At 46.9% G+C, this 23495-nt stretch overlaps 1 protein-coding gene across 3 annotated transcripts in view; it reads right to left on the reverse strand.

Annotated features, from left to right (window-relative positions):
• Positions 1-8973, reverse strand: part of ARNT2 (aryl hydrocarbon receptor nuclear translocator 2) — a gene marked incomplete at its 5' end in the record, with an annotated part of 194123 nt that extends 185150 nt beyond the window's left edge. For all 3 annotated transcript variants that reach the window (XM_082648668.1, XM_082648667.1, XM_082648666.1), the window contains one exon: positions 8943-8973. In XM_082648668.1, the coding sequence (XP_082504794.1) occupies positions 8943-8973 (31 nt within the window). The remainder of the gene's footprint in view (positions 1-8942) is intronic.
• Between the last annotated feature and the right edge of the window lie 14522 nt (positions 8974-23495).

Below are 23495 nucleotides of genomic sequence, written 5' to 3' on the forward strand. Positions count from 1 at the left end.
TCAAATGATGGCAAATGAGTCCAGACTATGCCTCGTTTTAAACCTGCTGATGTGATAGAAACATCAATGCTGTTCTAAAAATAATAATAAAAAATTCGGGCAGTTCTGTTATTTCACATTTAAATTAACTTCCATTACGGATATCATAATTTTCTGAGAAGTAGCATCTTGTTTCTAAAGCCACCATGTTTTCGTACTCTGAAGTGGTGGTCTCGGGGGCCAGCCCCTTCATTTCTGCCAGCTGTGTACCCCATGGAACTCCTGGGTTCCTTTCCCAGTTGCCGCTGCCCAGAGGCTTATGAGAAGTCCTGTCCGCATAGACCGGGGTTTCTCAGCCTGGCACTGGTGACATTTGGGGCTGGGTCATTCTTTGTTGTGGGAGCTGCCCTGTGCACTGCAGGATGTTTAGCAGCGTCCCTGGCCTCCACCCCCAAGATGCCACCTCCCACCCTACCTCCCCACCCACCCCTGATGCTGTAACAACCCGGAATGGCTGCCAGTCGATAAGCACTGTGTGGACACCTCTCTGGCCCCCCTGGGCCAGGGTTCTTAGATGCTCTGCCACTTGGCTCAGAGTCTCCGAGAGAAGAACGAGAATAGCATCTGATGACGGCTATGAATGAAATAAATGGGGGCAAAATGAACTTCGCTACTTGCTGTCTCCTCAAAGTCTGGAACCCAGCTCACGTATTGCTGTCTGTAAGGAGCAACCACGTGGCCCTCCTGATAAATAATCAATCATTTATCGATTCCAGTGGATTTTCCTTAACTGTTGTTAGGGCAGCTTGGCAGGCCAGACAGAAACCGGAGGGAAGTTGCATTTCTCAACAGGCAGAGAGCCTCTGATGGCCACGAGTAAGTCACTGTAGGTCCCCCAGGAGTGCCCCGTGTACAGAAGACTACCCTCCTCTCCTCTGGTCCCTCACTCGGCTACCAGCAAGGTACTTCACTGACCTGGCTCCCGGAAAGCTCTGAATCCACCCACTGAGCTTGGTTTTGGCTTGGGCCAACCCCCCGGGGTGCTCTTCACCCTGGACACAGTACCCCAGAATCGTCCCAGGCTGCCAACATCCAAGCCTTTCCTTTTGCTACCTGAGCCTGAGTGCAGAGGTGCCCAGTGCCACCTGCAGCTGGTCTCTATTTTTTTAGAGTTGTGGAAGAAAAGCAGGGATCATCAAAACCAAAAGCAAACACATTTGCCCTCCGTTATTAAAACGTCCTGAATCTGCATCTGAAGCGGCAGTAACTACCACAGCTTGCCTTAACGCCACAGAAGGCAGGCAGGAAGGACGACACCTTACCGCGCCCTGTGCTCTCTGAGTCTGGGGGCTGGTCAGCCAGGTGGTCTGGTGGGGGATGGATAGTTCAAACCAAGGAGGATGTGTGGACAACAGACAGGGATCAAAGGTTTCCAGGACAGTTATAGCACGTGTGTTTGGGAAGGCCACGTGAAAGAAGGGAACGGGTAAGGGCAGGGCTGGGGCGCAGACAGAACCCGGGGGGCAGAGGGGAGCCTGGCGGGGGCTGCAGGGCCCTGCCCAGAGCTGGAAGCAGAGCATCTGAGCTCATGTCCATGTATGCCCTAGGGACCCCAGGTGAGTCTCTGAACCCCTTTGAGCCTCTGTGGAAAGCAATATAAAATAAAAACATACCAACCCACTTGGCTATGTAATTCCACTTCTAGCAGTTACCCTAAGGAAAAAAGTCATGTAATTATATATTTACATACAGGGATGGACACTACAGTGTTGTGTATAATTTTGACAAATGGAAAAGCACTCCAAATATTACATGCCTAAATATGAGACTAAGTCAAAAAATTATGACAAGGCCATAAATCAGAACACTTCAGTATCTCTGGTAAGATACACTGTTCCTATTAATGAAGGTGGAAAAAAATGATATGTTCTGAACAATTCTATTTTGTGTTGACTTATGACGTTTTTTAAAAAGTCTGTAACAACATATGCAAAACTCTTAATAGTGGGTAGTAGAACTATCTCGGCACTTATGTACAGTTTCCAAATTTTTCATAATCCACACGTATCTTTCTTGTTGTATTCAGGAGGAAAAGTGATTATGGGGAAGAAAGAAGCCAACTCCTCAGCGGGGGCTAGGAGAAGACCCCTCCCGGGCTCTGCTTAGCTACTCTCACAACACAACTGGAGCAGTAAAAGATGCCCCATGTTACTGTACAATGTACAAGAGCAGGAATTACCTACTTGTGAACATTTTTGCTTCTTTGTGGATTTCCCTGAAAAATGTTCCAATTGTTACAGTCAGTCTCAAAAGCCACGCAGACTCTACTTATTTGCAAAGGGTCTCGCTTCCAACTCCAGGGCCTGTGGCCCCTCAATGCTGCCTTTCTGGGACCTGTGTCAGCCCCTCCGGGGGGGCAGTTGGATGGAGAGCCAGCCCGGGGGACCTTATCTGTAACTGCCGGTGATTACACAAGCCATAGCAACAGTTTCGCACACAGAGCAGAAGGCCCCAAAGGGGAGGACCTTTGTGGGGCTTTCACAGGGTGGGGATACGGGTCTTCCACCACTACCAGCTGGTCTCCAGGCTACTACCAGTCTGCCCTGCCCTCCTTCTGGGAAGACGGATAATATCTGTGTTTCCAAGGCCTTATTATAAAGTCTAGAGGCACTGCTGTGGGGACAGATTATTCTGGTAGGATTTTCAGATCAAAATCAGTTCCCACCAATAAAAATCAGAATCTGGATTAGACAGCACTGGTGTGTTTGGTTTCAGAGACCCACAGATACAGTGCACATGCTTTCTTTTCTTCAAGGTGGGCATTTCAAGGCAGTCACATACAACACTGTGATGCAACTGTCTGGCGTCCAGACACTCACTCATCAGCAAACCTTCCCGCATGCCTTGCTGTACAGGAGGCAATATGGCGGATGCTGGGGCCACGTCAGCGACAGATGCCTTCCCTGCCCTCAGGGGGGCTCCCAGAGCTGCAGGACACACAGGCATGGATCAAACATCTAGGTGATTTACTGTTTCATTCCGCATGAGAGGAAGAGCTCCAACCCAAGTCCACCCTGCGGGGCCCTGGTGGAATGCATTACAGGCACACTTGATCTGGATAAAGGGGTCAGGAGGGCTTTCTCCAATGGAGTAAGAGTTCAAGCTGAGGCCATAAGGAAACAAAAGGAGTCGGATAGGGAAATGGTTAGGTGTGGGGAGGGGGTGGGAGAGAGGAGGAAGGGACAGGTGAGCACTTTATCATCCCAAGAAGAGGAACACGGCACAAGCAAAAGCCCTCAAGTGGGAAAGGGCTTGACTAGAAGCGGGAGTCCATTTCTATTCATTGAACAAGAAGTTCTGTGTGTTAAACTAGTGCATCAGCCTGACCTGCACGGCTCCTACCCGCTTCTGTGTGAAAGCGCCCTCAGCTCCTCACACAGCATATCCCATTCCTGGGCAACTCTGCTGGACATTCCTTTCCTAAGGACGGCCCAGCACAGAGCTGACACTGTGAGTGGAGTAATGCTTCTGGAAAAGATACAGAAATTTTTCTCCGTGCATCTTGGTGAATCTCGGTGCAGGCCGACAATGAAGCAGTAATGGAGGCACTGCTGGGGAACTGAGGGGATTTGGTCCAAGTGTTCCACTCTCCTTGATCTCACTTTCCCCAAGGAAAGCATTTAGAAAAGCTGCTCTTTACTTATTTCTCCAGCCCAGATCCCTTGGGCCCACACGGCCCTCTGTCTCCCAGCAGCTCCACCTCTGTGTCTCCTGGGCACCTGCACCCAACCGTCTAACGCAGGAGCCTCGAGCACACCCCACAGCCACGTGTGCCTCACTATCTTCCCATCACCTCCCACCACCCAGCTGTCAGGACAGAAAGCTGGGACTCATTCTTGACTCTTCCCTCCCCGTCAGCACCCTCTCCCAACCCTGTACCCTACAGTTATGGTGCTACCCGCAAAAAAGAGATGCTGCAGGTGCCCTGCCCGACTGCACGGATGGCCGAGGATACAACTAGTGCCCCTGGAGCTGCTCGGCATGGCGTCCTGGCCCCCAAATATATCTCAACTCCATCTCCTTCTCTCCACGCCCAATGCCACCCGCCGTCCACGTCAGCAATATCTAACGGGACCCTTGCTTCTCCGCTGTCCTCCTTCCAGTCTGCTCTCCAGACAGCAGCCACTGCGGGTGGGATCACGTGTCTCCACTGCTCAATACCCGTCTAGCTCTCTGTTGCTCTTAGACTCGAACCTCAACCCCATACCCCAATCCATGCCTCTCCGTGAGTGGTCTCCCACACCCCCGTCGCCCCTGCTCACCCACCATCCTCCCGCCACCCTGGCCTGTTCTGGCTCCTCGAACCAGCCCAGCTCTTCCCGACCTCAAGCTAGCACAGCTCCCCGTAACGGACACATACTAGTTGCTTAATAAATACTGACTGAGGAATAAATCAATCTCTTTTTTAGATATCACTCCTATCTTTTGACAAGTGCTAAAAGGCTGTTGGTTCATCACTGGGCTCCCTGGCACATGCCTAAAGGGCAAACTCTGTATCATTTTTTACTGGAAAAAGAGACCATATGTTTTACGTACAGGTGGTGAAGCAGCAAAATTGACTTTTTCTTAATGCACGGTATTTTACTGGTTCTAAATGCAATCTTCTGAAACATCACTGAAATGGAGGAGCATTTTACCATTGATAGTACGTCATCATTGAACTGGCAGCAGTATTTTCCTGGAAGCACATAAAAGAATGATGTATCTTGCAATCAAGAGACTTCTAGAAAGCACGAAATGCAGTGTGTAAAGACGTTGGACATGTATGTTCAGCTCGTTTGGGTGTTCCACCTCTAGCTGAGGCAGTGCTGCTGGGCAGCTTGCAATCACAGCTAGCATCTCTCCAAAGCTCTAACTCTACCCCATCGTTCTTGGGGGTCCATCTGGGTCCCTGAGAGCAGTGAGAAGACAACCACTTGACGGTTCCCCAGACTTTCACAAATCCACCCACCCACACACCCACCCCCAGCTCTCTGAGACCCTTCCTAAATTCTGCATAGGCCAAACTCTCTCTTTTTGAGGGGCCCAGTTGCAGAAGCTACCTCCCTACAAAGCTTCCTCTCATGACACATACACACCTAGTCAAGTTCATTTCATTCCACCTTTTGTTATAAACCTGGTCTTGACGTCTCCCCTATTAGACTCAGAACTCCCAGAGGTTGAGGAAGGGGTGTTCACATTGCCCTCCGCCCTGCACAGTGTTTGGAAGGTCAAAGGTGTTCAATATGTTTGCTGAACCGACCCGAATATCCCTCCATCTAAGGCAATTTTTGCCAAGAATCTTCTGCACTATACAATCAATTCCAAACTAAAATGCCAGAGACCAGAAACCTGGAGGGGAAAAAAAATCTAATAGTTGATTTCAGAAAAAAGTAGAAATTCTAAATCTCTTAAAACATACCTCTGAAGTTTAAAAATGTGCAAGCCTTATTAACACTCTGCAAATACTCATTTCGGAGTGTGCTCCGATAATGCATAATTCCTAATGATCACTGGTCTGAATTTGAACCTGAGTCCCTCATGCTTAAGTTACACAAGATTAAGGTGGAAACAATGGAGTTGGAAAAACAGTCCCCTTCCGAACTGTGCCATTTCAGCTGCACGTACCCTTTCATGCATGAAACTAATTCAAACCTTCATTATTAAATACAAATCAGAAATGCTTAAAAATCACCCAAAGGAAGTGAAACAAATAATACATATATATGGAACAGAAGATTCTAGAGTTCCATTCTCTAGTCTAGAGGACATAAGTTCTTCCTATCTAGAAAGAATAGAGAAAATCAGCCACTACCATAATATTAGCAACGAAGGTAGGGGCTGCAATGACCTAGAAATAGGGAGAGGTCAGAGGCCCCAGGAGAGGGAAACCAGACCAGGAGTACTGCGGCAGATGCCATGAGAAGAACGTCCAGAAGACAAACCCTTCCTTCTCCAAAGACCACTCCTCCCCCAGAGTAACTGGTAGAATCTGAAAACCCAAACAGGGGACCTAGAAGGGGCAGGTTAGAGGTTTGAACCTGGCTCAGATCACCTGAATACATGAGAGCAGGAAGATTCCAACTTCACCTGTCATTACCTAGACCCCAGAGTGCCCCTGCCGTACATCACAGACAAGCATCATTGCAAATGGGTCTGCTGGTGTGCAGTTGTCAGCTGCAGAGAAAGGAACAAGTGGGTAGGGGTGGGGAAGTGATGGCCTGTCACCTTCGTACCCTGGACACAGATTAGCAGCAGAAATAAACCTCGGTGCCTCCCAGTGCATTTGCCTGAGTTCACTGAGCTCTTATTCTTTGCAAAGCAACAGCATCTGGGGAGAGGGGGGGAGGTGGGAGAAAGAGGAGGAGGCATTCAACCAAGCATCACATGACTCATGCCTCTGAGAGGTGGACTCTGGGTGTCCAGCTCGGGCACCTTGCCTCTCTTGGTGGTAAATTGCCAGGAAAAGTCTGAAACCTCTCTCTGGGCTCTAACCTTTAGCTGTATCCCTCGAAACTACACCCTTTCCCCAAAGAGGTTCGCGATTCACACGGTGAGAGAACAAGCTGCCCCACAGATCTGAGGGTTACCGCGGAGGGCCACTCAAAGAAAAGACGGGTGGGTAAGAGAAAAGGCGACCCCCTCAAGGAGTTTTCCCTTGAGAAGATCTCACCATGCTCAAGATCTCTGGTATCTCTGCGAACAGAGAAAAGACACAGACACCACTGTCCATCAAGCAAGCCAAATTATTTTATTATTTTGCAAATAATAAAAACAATGCCCTGCACTTGCTTGATTCAAGTGTCCCACAGTCCAAGGCACAGACATTCGTGTGCTCAGCACCGCCAAGCCCAGCAGCTGCCCCATATTTATTCCGTTAAGCTCACGGAACAAGGTTATGGACAAAACGCCTTAAACGGAGATGTAATGGTATGTACGTATATGTGTATATGTGTAAACATATATATATATAAAATGTACATTGCCTCTGATTTTATTCCTATTTCAAACATAAACCTACATTGGACTAAAATATCCTCATTTAACTTCCTTCGCTTTTTCTCATGTCATAACATTTAAATCGATCAAGTTGCTATTGATTTTTTTTTTTTTGGCTATTGATTTTTAAGCAGCTGAACAGGTTGAAATGGCAGGCTTCGGTCGCAAGCAAACTGGCACAGCTGTTTTCAAACAGCGTCTGGACAGGGAACTCATCTGTTCTTCCAAGTCTCCCTACTTTGCTAAGGCAACCTCCGTCCTTGGAACTACTGAGGCTCTTCACCTCGGTGTCTCCATGGACACCCCACCTCAGTGCCTCCTAGGCCACTCCCTTTACCCTTACCCCCAATCTAAGCAGTGCAAGTCTGAGATCCTCCACCTGCCCAATGGTGCTGTCCTTCCTCTTTCTGTTCCAAGCCAGCGCCGCTAAGTCTCACCTCCCCAGCACCTGCCTCATTTTGACCCCGTCTCCCCGCCTCCAGTCTTGCTGCCTCCTTTCCATGGTACCTCAACTTAGCTGACAAATTAATCTTCCACAAGTACTGTGACCATGTGGCTACCCTATTCAATACCACAGAGAACTCTCTCATAACGTGTAGGGCAAGAGCCCATACTCCTTAGCCTGTCCTTCAAAGCCCTCTAAAGCCTGGCCACTGCCAAACCAGTCTGTGTGATATTCCGCTGCTCCCTTATACCCCTAATGCTCCAACCACCCACTGGCATCTACACATGCTCAGAGTAAGTCCACCATAGCTCACGCCATCCCTTGTACCTGCAAGTCGCTTCAGCGCCGGGCTCTGTGTATTCAAACCTTCCAGTTCTTCAAACTCCAGTTTTAAAATGTCCAACCTCCAAAAGTCTTTCCCTTACCACTTTAGATGGAAGGAATCCTTCACTTCTAACTCGTACGACACATTTTTTTTCTTTGCTAGGCATTGTGGGTGTTCACCCTCCCACCCACCCCACGACCTCCCTCTACGGGGAACTCCCTGACCGCTGGCCTCTCTCTTACTCTCCCTGCATCCTCCACAGGGATCTAACACCATGTCATGGCCAGAGCAGTCACTGCACAGCACCCAAAACTTTGTAGCAGTCTGTCTAGGTGTCCCCCTTTCCATTCTCGGACATCCTTCAGGCTGTCCTATTCACAAGGTAGGGCATTTTCCCAACTAAAATAGAATTTCTCTGCTGCAATTCCAAAGCAGGTCAATATTCCCACCTGATCATGAACTCTTCCCATTTTTTGAAATCTGCCCATTGAGCACAGTTGTCATAGACGGCACCCTGAGAACACGTCAGCCTTAGAAAGCAGAGGATGTTGAACCGGCCTGGGCTTCTCCACGCTGCGTTTCTACAGACTGTGTGTGTGTGTCCATTGAAGATCAGGATACATAGTAGCTAGTCGCAAAGGGCTCAAAGGACCAGCGCTTGGGGAGCGGGGCGGGCAGGGGAGCATCCGGGGAGTTCCACCCTGTTGAATCCTGGGTCCAAACTTTTCCCTCGGTCAACGCGGTACCCTCCTACCCGCCCCGACCGGCAGACGCCTGATGCCACAGGGGCCGCAACAGGAAGAGAAAAAGGCGTCGGATGGGGGAGGCAAAGCTGGGTATTTTCGGAACTTAAGTGGATCGTGGACTGGCCCTTCTGGTTCCCAGGGAGGCGAGGCCAGCGTCCGCCGCCCGCGGGTAGGAGCTGGCGCGTCCTGGAAACCGGGATGGGGCAGAGATTGGGATGAAGATGCCGCGGCTGGTGCTGATGCTGAGGCTGCCGCGCAGAATGACAGCCGCTCCCCCCACCCTGCCCCAGGAGGTGTCGAGCGCCCGGCTCCGCGCTCCCGGGGGCGCTCGGCGCACTCAGTCCCTCCGGCCCACTCCGGCCCCGGGCAGGGCCTGCGGGCTGCCATGGGGCCCGCGGCCGCTACTCACCCGGAGGGTTGACCGCCGCCGGGGTTGCCATCTTGCTCGGAAGGCTCGGCGCGCGCCGGGCGGGGACGAGGAGGGGCGGCGCGGAGCCGGGCGCCCCACCCGGGGCAGGCGAGGCCAGCGCAGGCCCAGGCGCCGCCGCCGCCGCCACCGCCACCACTGCCACACAAAGGACGGCGCGGGCGGGCGCTGCCTCCGCGCTCTCCCGCCGCCGCGGCCGCCCGCCGCCCCCGCCTTTATCGCCTCCGCCCCCTCCTCGGCCTCCTCCTCCCGCTTCAGCCTTTGTCACGCGGCGGGGGTGCCGGGCCGCGGCTCCCCCGGCCAGGCCGCAGCACCGCGAGACTTGGGGCCGCGGGCGGGTGGGGCGACCCCCGAGTCTGGGGCCGCCCCCTCGGGCCCGCGCAGGTGCCCAGGCTCGAGCCGGAGGCACGCCCCCTCCCTTGTCGCTGGGTCCGGGTCTCTCCCACCCCCGGGTGTCCGGGACGCATCATGGAGGGGCGCTGTCCCCAGGCCAGAGGGCCGGGGCGGAGAAGGTGGGGGGGCAACCTCTTAAGATGCAGAGGGACGCGGGTCTCGGAGACGGAGAGAAACAAAGGCGCCCCAGTGCTGCCCACTTAGCATGCCAGGGCCGTGCGGCTCCCGCGGCTAGAGACGCCCAAGGCCACGGGCACCTCCAAGGCCACGGCCACGGACAGCTGACGAGCGCACTCAGCAAACACCCTGGCAGAGGCAGCCGGCCCGGGAATTTGTGGATGATTTGGCTTTGAGAAAGGCTCTCAGCTCTGCTTTCCTTCTTGCGCGGTGGCTGTCATTGGCTATCACCTGAAGTTCTTGCAGGAGCCTTATGCGACCACCTGAGCATTTAAAAGATTCTCTAAATGCTTTTGTCGGCATATCCTGGTAAAGTTAGGCTGTAGGGAGCTTGGAGGGACTGTTTCTCTGCCAGACGGTAGGCTGGTTCTTAGGAAGAAGACTGGCACCCTAGTGGGTGCCCCGTGCAGGTTCCACGGAAGAGTGAACACATCCCAGTGAGAGCCACAAAGGGCAAGATGGCCCCTAAATGTAGACATGTTTGCAAAAACATCGGACTGTCTTAAATCCTTACGAAGAAGCATTTGGAGGGGTGGGTAGAGAAAAAATGCTTGGGGTATATTTTCGCATAAGCATTGTCTTCCGGAGAGTATTTGACACTACTGATTTGACTAACACGTGCTTAATATTCATTTGTTTATCGATTCCACGAAACTGAATGTCTGTTGTGTGCCTGGCACAAAGCTAGGCATTGGCCAGACCGTGGAAAGAGAGCCACAGGGGCTCTGCCCTCCCTGGACTTCTAACGTATTTGCACTCAAGAAGCACACAGCTGCCTGGGGCACCTTGTGGTCACTGGTGAATGAATGAGGCCAGAGAGAGGGTGGAGTGATCAAGAAAGCACAAACTAGGCCGTGAAGAAATGAGCAGAATGTGGAGAGGTGGAAAAGAAAGACACTTCAGGTGAAGACTTAAGGCATGTGTGCATCCGGCATCACGATGGGCCAGCTCCAGACAGATAATGAGAGGGAGAGAGAGAGCAACTCGGGTACCAGCTGGGACCACCCCCATCCAAGTAGCTGCCCCTGATTTCCCCAGCATCAGTCAAATGAGAGCTCAGGCTCTCTTCCACATACTCCCAACCGGCAACACCCTCAAAGACCCATGTGCACTTAATAAATACACGGTCTATCTGACTGAAGATTTGTTAGGGTAAGTGGAAGAGGAGGCTTATTGCACTCCCCAAGCAAGGTAAAAATCCACCTTCAATGTTTCCGCTACCCAGAACGATCCCCTTTTAGGAGCCGCTCCCCACTGGCAGTTCTGTCTGTGGTGGCGCATCTTTACATAGCCCCCAGCATCACTGTACCCCTGCTCCCACCAAGCTCTTTGCATTCTCCGACTTTCCACACCCCTCAGAGGTAATCGAGGCCCTCTCCTTGGTGTTCACGCATCGTCCACATGTGGCTCACTTTGGTATTATCTCCAAGCAAATACATTTTTAATAGTCTCCCTAAAAAATAAAAGTGTAGTAAACATGACCATTACAGCTGCACGCACACATATATTTAACTGTGTTGCTGCCCTCTGCCCATTTTTCTAAAACGTTGCTCTGCAGATATCTTTAATCCTTCTTCTTGCATTTGTCCATGGCAATAAAAGGTAGAATATGGACAGCTACAAGAGGCTGGGACACTTACCATGGTCTGCTTGGAGTCTGCCGTGCTGCGGTTTTCAGTAAGTAATAAATATGTCTGCGTTTGAACAGAGAAGGAGGCATTTCATCCTCTCCCCCAGTGACTACATCTTAGATCCTCTCCCCCAGTCACTACATCTTAGAGGTGGAAGGGACCTTTGGCACCATCCAATTCAGCCCCCAGAGGCTGCAGATAAGGAAACTGAAGCTCAGAGTAGGGAAGTGACTTTCCCAAGGTCACACAGCTCAGTAGCCAAACAAGACTTGGAATTGAGTCACCCACAATGCTGGGATTTGGTGGGGGCGGGGGTGGAGGGGTGGAATGGGCAGGGTTTTGTGAAGGGATAGAGGAGTGGGTGATTTGGGCCCTCACCATCTCTCTTGTCTCTCAGTGTTAAATAGGTAACTACCCAGAAACATCGATTGTGGATGCAAACCCCCCACTCTTAAGTAAGCAGTCTGAAATGGAGCAGTTAGTCATTGTTGAATACTGAGTGTCGTTTGCACAGTACAGTGGTCTTGTGCTAATTATGAGAGCTAGTAGACTGTGACCGGTTGACAGGATCAGGAATTCCACTCAATGTTTAAACAACCTAGAACTCTTTTAAATTCCAAAGGAGGCTATTGCTTTCGAAGCTGAGATTTGCATTTTTTTTTTTTTAATTAACGCTGAACCGCTGGGCCCGTAGCACACGATTCTGGGTACGGTATTCCCAGAAATGACTCGGGGTGTAGGCCACAGTGCTGATAACACTAGGTAGGGGGAAGAGATCACCTTGCCTCTGCTTCGTATCCCTTTGATATAAGAGACAGGACTCCCACTGTATAATGTATAATGATTCCAAGAATTGTTATCTTCTTTTAACTTTAACATAGCAAGAGACCAGGAAGCATGACATGAAAATGTATACAGCAAATGCTACTAGAAATTCAAGAAGGAACTGACAAAAAGCACAGTGGCAGCGCAGGCTAAGCTCTTTCTGGTTGTTGACGGAACAACAACAAATGCTAATGTAAGATATGTTGATGTGCGGTTTGTTGTCTACTCTCAGCCGTAGTGCGGGACCGTAAGACTCTGCTCCGCTAGCCTGAGCGCAACTCTTCCCCTTAGCATGGGCCAGAGTCACCCGGCCCCAAGGGGAAAGCATGTGGCTATGACTGAGTGGGCTTGGAGACAATGACTAGACCATAATGGGACAGGCATAGTCTTCCTCCCTGGAGATGTCTGTCTCTTGGGAGTTGCTCTCATCCTAAGGCCTGAACTTCTTTAGGTACTGGTGAAACATGAGGGAAGGGGGCAACCATTAAAAGAACGACATAGCCGTAGAACGTGACCAAAACTGGTTAGAACCAACGAGATCCAAGGTGGCAGAAGATCTGACTTCCAGTGGACCTTGAACCTCATTATACGTTCATTGTAATGCATTAACATAAGCTAAGTGACACACCAACCAGCGCCATGATAGTTCCAAGGCCAAGTTCAAAGACCAAAAAGTAGGCAGTGGCCCAATTCCTGTAAATCCCCGCCCCTTCCCCCAAATAGGTGGAATAATCCTCCCCCTCATTAGCCTACGAAATTACCCAGCCCATAAAAACTAACCACGCCATATTTCGGGGCCTCTCGCCTTCTGAGGTGGCCCACACGCTGCCTGTGGAGTGTGTTTCTCTCTAAATAAATCCACTTCTTACCTACCACTTTGTTTCTCACTGAATTCTTTCTGCAACGAGACATCAAGAACCTGAGCTTCATTAAGTCCTGAGACCGGGTGTGTGATCTCTGTTAAAAGGCCATGGGTTCCTCTAGCACTGCTGATGGGAATGTAAATGGATATGAACGCTGTGGAGAACAGTATGGAGGTTCCTTTAGAAACTAAAAATAGAATTACGATATGACCCAGAAATCCCACTCCTGGGCATATACCCAGAGAAAACCATAATTCAAAAAGACACATGCACCCCAGTGTTCATTGCAGCACTATTTACATTAGCCCAGGTCATGGAAGCAACCTAAATGCCCATCGACAGACGAATGGATAAAGAAGATGGGTAAATATATACAATGGAATATTACTCAGCCATTAAAAGGAACGAGATTGGATCACTTGTAGAGACATGGATGGATCTAGAGACTGTCATACAGAGTGAAGTAAGAAAGATAAAAACAAATATCATATATTAACGCATATATGTGGAACCTAGAAAAATGGTACAGATGAACCAGTTTGCAGGGCAGAAATAGAGACACAGATGTAGAGAACAAACGTATGGACACCAAGGGGGGAAAGTGGCGGGGGCGGGTGGTGGTGCTGTGATGAATTGGGGGGATTGGGATTGACATATATACACTGATAGGTATAAAATGGATAACTAATAAGAACCTGCTGTATAAAAAAATAAATAAAATAAAATTCAAAAATAAAGACTGTGGGTTCAAGTCCCAGTCTGGGTTGTGGCCAGGTTCGAGTCCCAGTCTGAGTTCCACAGTTTTACTGGGGCAGCACGTGCTTGCCCTTGCCCTTTTGCTGACTTGCTGGTGGCATCTGGACTGGCCTCATCTACCACGTAAAGCAAAGACAGCCTAGCAGGGTAGACTCTCAGCTGCTCTGGCCTCCAAAGCCAGACAGCCCATGTTCAGATCTCAGCAGCTCTACTCACCTGCTGTGGGAGTTAAACGCTCTGTGCCTCAGTTTCGTCATCCATGAAACAGAGACAATGGAGCGCATTCACCTGAGAGGAATTTTGTGGGAATTAAACGAGTTAATATTTATAGAAAGCTTAGAACATTATCTGGCATGTGGTTGGTATAACTTACTTGTTGATATTTTTGCTGTTATCAGAGAGGTAAGGTTCAATAGCCTAGGGTAAGATGGGGTAAATTGGAAAAGAAAAAAAAGGAATTCAAAACCACAGCAACTCCCCAACTCATATTGGCTCAAAGGAGAGACCTTTCATGAGATGCTAAATACACCCAGATAATACACAAAGTGAGCAAAACACAGAAGACAGGGATCCAGTTAGACCTCAGGGAAACTGGGAACAAGCATCCGAACATTGCCAGGACTCACTGTGCCCATTTTTCTCTTCTCCTCTTCTTTGTGGGTCATTCCTTCTCACTACACACCACCTTCCTCCACACGGTGCAGAACATAGCTCCTGAAATGTAGAGATGAAACTCCCTGGCTCCCACGAACAGAGAGCAGCTGAGGCTGGCCCTGGCTTGGATGCCTACCTCTAGCCCAGCCGTGCCCAGGAGGCAGGTGACCTTGACTGTCCCACCTTGGGATAGGAGACCTGATCATGTGAGAAGAACGCAGCTCCTGATGAAACCCTGTGGCTGGAGCCACAAAGAAGCAGCGCTCAAAAACACGGGGATGCTGTTCCGAGAGAAGGATGAAAAGGCTAGGGGACGTACCCATGGACGGCCACTGCAAAGTGGGTAAGCGTTAAAGAAAGAGAAAAAAATTAACAAGGAGGAATGCAGAAGGGGATTTAGCAAGCCCCAAAAGAAGCACTCACCAGTTACTCCAAGGGCTAAGCCTTTGGAAAGGACCTTCGTGTATCCGCTCCACCTACCTATCCATTTGACCTCTGACACTCACTCTCCACCCCCCACCAACAATTACGCTCCAGTAAAGTCCAGTACTTGTCATTTCCTACACACAACATAATGCTTCCTTTGCCCCTCCCCCATGACCTTCTCACTCATCGGTCACCATTTGTTGATTGGCTTCTCCCTTCCAAGCAGTGACTCCATGACTTCTTTCATGGAGGGGCTCCATGTCCCTCCTTTTCCTTTACTTTAGCATATATCTCGCTGTACTGGGGTTAATTTTTTTATATGTTTTTTGCTTCATTAAGCTGTGAGCTACTGCCTTCATTTTTCTTTTTTTTTTTTTTCTCCTTTGGTACCTAGCTCATATCCTGACCCATAAGAAGTATTCTAATATTTATGGAGTGAGTGGTTGAGTATCTTATCAGACATGAGTGATCATATAACCCACCATGCCTCCCCAATGTGACTGTCTTGACAGGATACACAGAACGAAATGTTGCTTCTCTCTGCAACATCTTACACGTTTCCAGCGATAGGGAACCCTAGCAGCTCTATCTTTTAACTCCTCTTGGCTGGGTTTTTATTTTTAATTTCCTGCTATAGTTCTTTTTCTTTCTTTTTTTAAATTAATTTTTATTGAAGTATAGTTGCTTTACAATGTTGCGCTTTTCTGCCGTACAGCAAAATGAATCATCTATACGTACACATATATCTCCTCTTTTGTGGATTTCCTTCCCATTTAGGTCACCACAGAGCACTGAGTAGAGTTCCCTGTGCTATACAGCAGGTTCTCATTAGTTATCTATTTTACACATAGTAGTGTATGTATGTCAGTCCCAATCTCCCAATTCATCCCACCCCCCCTTTCCCCCCATTGGTAACCATAGTTCTGATCCATATTAAAAGCTACATCAGTTACCCTTAGAGAACAAGAGGGAAATGAGTATGAAAAAAGATATTCTACCCAGTGCTCAGCCCTGTATGCAGTGTAAGCCTTCCTTTTCTCCAGGTGCATGAGAATGGTTTCAGCAACTCCATTTCCAGTAGGAATTAGAACAACTCCTCTCCTATGTGCCCCACTCTCTGACTTTCACATCACTCTGACACTACTATTCCACAGGCTCAGGCACTTTTGATTTGGCTTTATTAGTGAAGAAATAGAACCTATGTGAAATTATTCATATTTTGATAGATAACCGCTTTCCTGTTTGTATTAATCCATTTTGGAAACCACCTCACAAAGGACAACGATTTTCTTTTTCAGCCTAACAAGATTCTCCGGGTGTTTTAGTAGGTAATACTAACTATTATGCATTAGGTCTTTTCCCATGTTATACATTTACAGAGGTAATTTTTGCTTAAAAATACCAAGTGAATTAATGGGGTTAATGATTAACCTCCCTTTCCAAGTGATATTCGACATTCTGTTGGCATCCACACTGGTTACTCTGATACAACACGTCTAGACCAAATTCATTATCCAACCAACTGGTCTGCGACTGTTCAATCACTAGCATGCAAATTACTACAAATAAAAGACAGGTGACAATGACTTCCCTTCCTGTAGGTCACACTGTGAGAGGGAAATCTGTTTCTGTTCAAGAACATTTATTTGGCAAACGTTCAGTCTCACTCACTGAGGGGTTAGGTTTTGGTCTTCTGAATATCTACCTGTTTTAAACACAGTCATAGACTTTGAGAGGTAAACCTGAAAGCCCATCTTGTGTGTAATTTAGAGGTAAACCTTTGAAACTTTCCAGTTCTTTCTGCTTATTGTATCTATTAGGCAATTAAAGGTTAGAAACGGCAAGAGACGTGCACCATGTTAGCATCCTGGGCAAGGTGGGTACCTTATGGCCAGAAGGAAGGGGAAGAAATCTCTAAGTCCTCCATTATGGTGCCTCAGAGTACGACACAAATACCCACCTTATTAGCAAGAAGTCTAGTCTTTCACCAGGTTTCCCGTGACCAGGCATCTCTGGGGGTCCTCGAGGAATTTGAATTTCCCAGGAATCTGTCTTGGTTGCCTCTTGCCACCCCAGGTGGCCACCTCCCTGCCACATCTTAGTCCAGACTTCTCTCCTGGTCAGCACCTGTCTCTTCTAGGAACCCTGCTAGATTTCTGCTCTACTGGGCCCTACTGCCAACACCCTGGCTGCCGTCCTGGCTTGGCTCTAGGGCAGGCTCTGCTCTCCTTGTTTACAAAGGGCAACTCTGTGCCTTCTTCTCACCTGTGAATGGGACCAGAACTCAGAGTATCTCTAACTACAGGCCCATGTGCTCCAGAAACTGGCCCTTCTCTCTGCTGCTAAGTCACCTGCCACTTGCACTGAACATCAACTTGTCATCAACTGAAAACCAAGCCAAACAAATGAAGCACAAACCAGGGGCATGTTGGTACCGCGTACCTGGCCTTACCTCCACGTGCACACCTCCTGCCACCCAGTGCTCTGGCCTTCTCTGCTCCTTGAAGTCCAGAGTCCCAATGTCTTCCAGCTCCCAGAAACCTGGGAACATCCCTCCCTCAGACAGTTCAGAGCCCACCTCAATTCCTGGTTTAAGATTTCCAGCTTCCCTAGAGAACTGAAAGTGGAAACATGCATTCCCTTCCTGACCTACCAAGATGTGGGTTCCTCCCCGCTGTTCCTGGGGACTGGATAAGACAAGGATGAGACTGATAAGGGTACCCTTCCCTAAGCATGGGTTTCTCAATCTTGTAAGTCAGATTCCCTGTTACAGAGACTGTGGGATGATAGCAAGGGTGGGGCTGGGTCTCCTCATCCTCATGTCACTGTTTAAGCATAGCATCCTGCAGGATTGAGGGAAAATGAGCAAGGAGATGCTTAGGAGAAAGCACAGATCCTCATATGGTCTCCATTTCATCACGTGAGTTTCTAAACTTTTAATTTAAACAGAATATTTGTCCATCAAATTATATTTGTCTTACGTGATCCTTGAATGGAAAAGTAATACTGACTATCCCTATATTCATTGTGAGAACCATTCGGCTCTGGCCCCTGTATAGTCCCTTGGCACTCCGTTGACATAACTCAGGAGAATTCGGTCAGAGGGAGAGCCAACCCAGTAGCATCCTCGCTGTGACAGGTCCCAGACATTGTTAATTCAAGGTATCTTTGAAACCCTCACTTTTTTCTCTTTTTCAGGTGCATTCCTAATCGAGAACTTCCCCAGTCACCCTCTCACGGTGCCCAAAGAGAGGAGCTGTTTGCCGAGTTGCCATGGCCATTTCTGAAGTTCTGATCAGAGCAACGGGATCCTGTGCTGAGAATGGGACCCCCACCTCCACCCCCAGCCCAGAGTTCAGGGGGTGGGAAGTCAACATAAAATAGATAAAGTTGTTTAAAGCAGATATTGACTTAAAAGAAGATCTTTATTTGTTCTAAAGCAGAAAGAACGGGACTAGAAAATCTAAGCAAGTCCTGCCGAAGATAAATACATATTCAAATAAACAAAGAATAGACTAGTTACAACTGACAATTAAAAAACCAACCAACAAACAAACATACTCAAGAACTCCTTTGGCAACAAAAAGGAATGGTCTACGAGGAGCTTTGTCAAGCAACACGCAAAAAGCAAAGTGTGTCCAAGACTCCAGTGGGATCTTGGGACCTGTTCATGTGGCTGGTTCCTCCCCTTGGACGTTATCAGGCTGTCATGACTCAGTGATACTGGCCTCAAGGCCATCTTTCTAATCTCCTATCACTCAGCATCTGGCCTGTACCCCGCTCCCTCCTCCACCCCAAAACACACACACACACACACACACACCCCGCCCTCGCAGCCTTCAACCTATGATCTGGTTACCTAAGGACGTAATGAACTGGCCGACCCTTGGGAGCACCATGGCATTTATGCTCCCTATTAAAAACAGATTAGCATTTGGTCAGTTCAGTCTGTCCCTCAACACCTGACGAGCTCTGCTTAAATTAAAAAAAAAAACACAACGTTCCAGACCATGGGCAGTGTTCATGCCCTGACGTGATGCCGGGCATCCCGTGACCTCCCTGGAGAAGATCCTGGTCTCACCGATGTCTAATTTAAATCAACACAATCTATAGGACAACTATAGGACATTTGTAGTCATGGGACTATCTGGGCCTTTATCTACACATATACCTGTATAAAGGGTGCCTAAAGAGAGAAAAATTATTTCTGTATATACTTCATTTAACCCTTTATGTAAATCTTTGCTTATTATCATTTTACAGATCTGGTGACTGATATTCATAGAGGTTAAGCAACTGTCCCAAGGTCACAGAGCTAAATCTTTGAACCCAGGTTGATCAGACTCAAAAATGCTTGCTCACTCAATCTCCAAGTGTTAATGTATGCAAAAAAGAGCCCCTCACTACTGATAGATGTTATAACATACAAACTAGAAAGGTAACTTCCCTGGTAAGCCCTCAACGCCCCAGATAAGCTCTGGTCACGCAGATGGCAGGAGCCTGCAGGCTGCCCACTCTGAGACCCGGTTGTTGTGGTTTCGCTGGTCACTAGCTGAACACACGCTGTGATAAGTGCCTTGTCCCTTATCCTGTTGACAATGTCAGCACACAGATTCGACCCCAGATTGTTGAACTTTCTGGTGAGATCTGTAGTGAACTGAAATAACGTCTCTAAACAACTTCTCTAAAGTACAAAGTTGGGTTTCCTAAGGTTTATGATTGGACTTTGTGTTTTATACCCTCAAGAATTGGGCAAGGAAGCTCTTTGGGTCACAGTAGCAGATGAGCCCCCAGATTGCACAGGGATGCAGAGGGACACAGCCGATTCGCAAAAAGATGCTGATGGCAGCATTTGATTTAACAGCTCCAAACTGGAAACAGCCATGGATAAGAGAATGAACAAACACAGTGTGGTGTGTGCTCCAGAGTGGAGTAATACACAGCAGTGAAAACGAATGAACAACGGCTACTAACATCAACGCGGCTGAATCTTAAAAACAACTTTGAATAAGAAAAAATAAGTTTCAGAAGAATACGTAAGCATGATTTTGGTTACACAAAGTTAAAAACATGCATGGTTAAGGGATACATACACATGTGGTAAAATTAAAAAGCTAGCGGAGGAATAATAAGCACACGACTCAGGAAAGTAGGGAGAGAGGGAGAGGAAGGAGGTCCGGGCCGGGGCGCATGGGGCTTAGACATCTGTCACGTGCTACTCCTTGAGCTCGGTGGTGGACACGCAGGTTTCACAGGTGAGAACCCATTTTACGGCTGCTCCTTACACCTTGCTCATGTATGGTAATTATGTCATGTGCCCCTTGCAAAGGAAAACACGCAATGAACGTATTTGCTCCTCTGCAGCCATAGGTGTACAGTCTGCTCCTCGACATGAACACGCTCACCCAGGTCTTTCATTCATTCACGTTGCTGCACACAGACAACTGGACTTATCCCCTTGCCTTGTCTCCAAAAAATATGAAGGGATTTTGTGTGGACAGAAGCTATTCTAGTCAGCGATTCGGCTTTGTGTTTCTCAAGGATACCTGATGACCTCTAAGTGGTGCTTTGTGAGATGCCCAGGGGCCAGAACTCACAGATTCAGTGAGAAAGTGAGAGCAGGTGCAAGAGCAAGAAGTGCACAGGGAATCGGTTTCTCACAATTACTGATGATGGTATTAGTATTGAGATAGATAGATAGATAATACATACATAGATGATAGATGACGGATGGATAATAGATATAGATGATAGGTAGATAATAGCTAGATAGATGGATAGACAGGTAGATAGATAGATGATGGATGGATAACAGATTAGATGATAGATAAATAGATAATAGCCAGGTAGATGGATAGATAGATAGATAGATAGATGATAGATAATAGATACATAGATGATAGATAGAGGATGGATGGATAATAGATATAGATGATAGATATATAAATAGATAATAGCCAGGTAGATGGATAGATAAATAGATAGATGATAGATAGATAATAGACACATAGATGATAGATAGATGATGGATGGATAATAGATATAGATGATAGATATATAAATAGATAATAGCCAGGTAGATGGATAGATAGATGATAGATAATAGATACATAGATGATAGATGATGGATGGATAATAGATATAGATGATGATAGATAATAGCTAGATAGATGGATAGATAGATAGACAGGTAGATAGACAGATGATAGATAATAGATACATAGATGATAGATGATGGATGGATAATAGATATAGAGGATAGACAGATAGATAATAGCTAGATAGATGATGATGGATGGATAATAGATATAGATGATAGATAAATAGATAATAGCAAGGTAGATGGGTAGGTAGATAGATGACAGATAGATAATAGATACATAGATGATAGATGATGGATGGATAATAGATACAGATGGTGATAGATAATAGCTAGATAGATGGATAGATAGACAGGTAGATAGATAGATGATAGATAATAGATACATAGATGATAGATGATGGATGGATAATAGATATAGAGGATAGATAGATGATAGATAGATAATAGCTAGATAGATGGATAGATAATAGCTAGCTAGATAGCTAGATAGCTAGACAGGTAGATAGATAGATAATAGATACATAGCTGATAGATGATGGATGGATAATAGATATAGATGATAGATAGGTATAAAATAGCTAGATAGATGGATAGATAATGGATACATAAATGATAGATATATAGAGTCAAGCACTAAGGAAACAATAAATGGCTGAGAAATAACTGAAATTCCTAACAATAGTAAGGCAGCTGAGCCACGAGGCACAGGCACACAGTGGGCTCCAAACGGCCCCTAGAGTGTGCCCGGTCGTTACACTCTGCCAACGCAAGGCATTGCTTATGTGAAGTAACGGTGGGTTACAAAAACAAAAAGGCAGGAAGAAAGAAACAAACACTATGATTCCAATTCTATGAATGTGCATATCAGTAATGAAAAGTCAGAGAGGGGGGGAATTTAGAATTGGTCCAAAATGAGTTTAATACACTTTCCATCCATTTTACCTCCTTTGAAGTGGTTTATTTCCCCAATTTTCTATTCTCTTTTATTTTGAGATAATTTCAGGCTCATAGTAGAGCTTTAAAATAGTAGAAAGAGCTATCCTACCTTTCACCTCCATTGTTAACATGTCACGGCACTTGTGTTCTCGCTTTCTCTCTCTATATACATCTTCACATTACTTTTCTGAACCATTTGAGAATAACTGGAGACATTGCAGCCCTTTCTGCGAACTACTTCAGTGTGTATTTCCCAAGAACAGGGACTCTCTCTCACATAAACACATTATAGTTATTAAAATCAAGAAGTTATCACTGATGAAATAATTATCTACTCATTTTTTCCCCCATATTACCCAAAAAAGTGTTCCTTATAGAAAAAAAGAATTCTGACTTAGAGCCCAATCCAGGGTCACATGTTGCTACACTCTGTAGTCTCCTGTAATCTAGAAATGTTTCCACTTTCTTCTCTAGTAGACTTTTTTCGGGGAACAGTTTTAAGAGTCAGAGAAAAACTGAGCAGAAAGTACAGAGTTCCCATACACCCCCTGCCCATGCAAGCACAACCTCCCTGCTGTCAACATCATGCACCAAAGCGGTACCTTTGTTACAACTGATGAACCTACATTGACACAGCGTAGTCACTCAAAGTCCATAGTTTACATCATGGTTCACTCTTTTTTTTTTTTGAACTGGAGTATAGCTGCTTTACAATGCTGTTAGTTTCTACTGTACAGCAAAGTGAATCAGCTCTACGGATACGTATATCCCCTCTTTTTTGGATTTCCTTCCCATTTAGGTCACCACAGAGCACTGAGTTCCCTGTGCTATACAGTAGATTCTCATTAGTTATCTATTTTATACATGGTATCAACAGTGTATATATGTCAATCCCAATTTCCCAGTTCATCCCACCCACCCACCCTTTTCCCCCTTGATGTCCATACGTTTGTTCATTCTCTACATCTGTGTCTCTATTTCTGCTTTGCAAATAGGTTCATCTGTACCATTTTTCTAGATTCCACATATATGTGCTCATATACAATGTTTGTTTTTCTCTTTCTGACTTACTTCACTCTGCATGACAGTCTCTAGATCCATCCACATCTTTACAAATGACCCAAGTTTGTTCCTTTTTATGGCTGAGTAATATTCCATTGTATATAGGTACCACAGCTTCTCTATCCATCCCTCTGTTGATGGACATTTAGGTTGCTTCCATGTCCTGGTTATTGTAAATAGTGCTGCAATGAACATTAGGGTGCATGTATCTTTTTGAATTATGGTCAGAATGATTCACACTTGGTAGTGTACAGTCTATGGGTTTTTAACAAATTTATGACAACATTGATCTTACTAATATGGTATCATACAGGTTGTTTCACTGCCCTAAAAATCCTCTGTGCTCTACCTGTTCATCCCTCCCTCCCCCTCGCCCCCTGCCCAGAACTCTGGCAATCACTGATTATTTTACTCTCTCCAAAGTTTTACCTTTTGCAGAATGTCACATAATTGGAACCATACAGTACAGTCAGCCCTCTGCATCTGTGGCTCCAAATCCACAGATTCGCCCAATCTCCGATGGAAAATATTAGGAAAAAGACATTCCAGAAAGTTCCAACAATCAAAATTGGACTTTACTGCTCGCCTGGCAACTATTTACATAGCATTTACATTGTATTAGGTATTAGAAGTAATCTAGAGATGATTTAAAGTATATGGGAGGACGTGTGTAGGTTATATGCAAATACTGCTTTATTTTATATAAGGG

This window comes from Grampus griseus (genome assembly GCF_964374135.1).
Source record: "Grampus griseus genome assembly, chromosome: 2".
Taxonomy (NCBI): domain Eukaryota; kingdom Metazoa; phylum Chordata; class Mammalia; order Artiodactyla; family Delphinidae; genus Grampus; species Grampus griseus.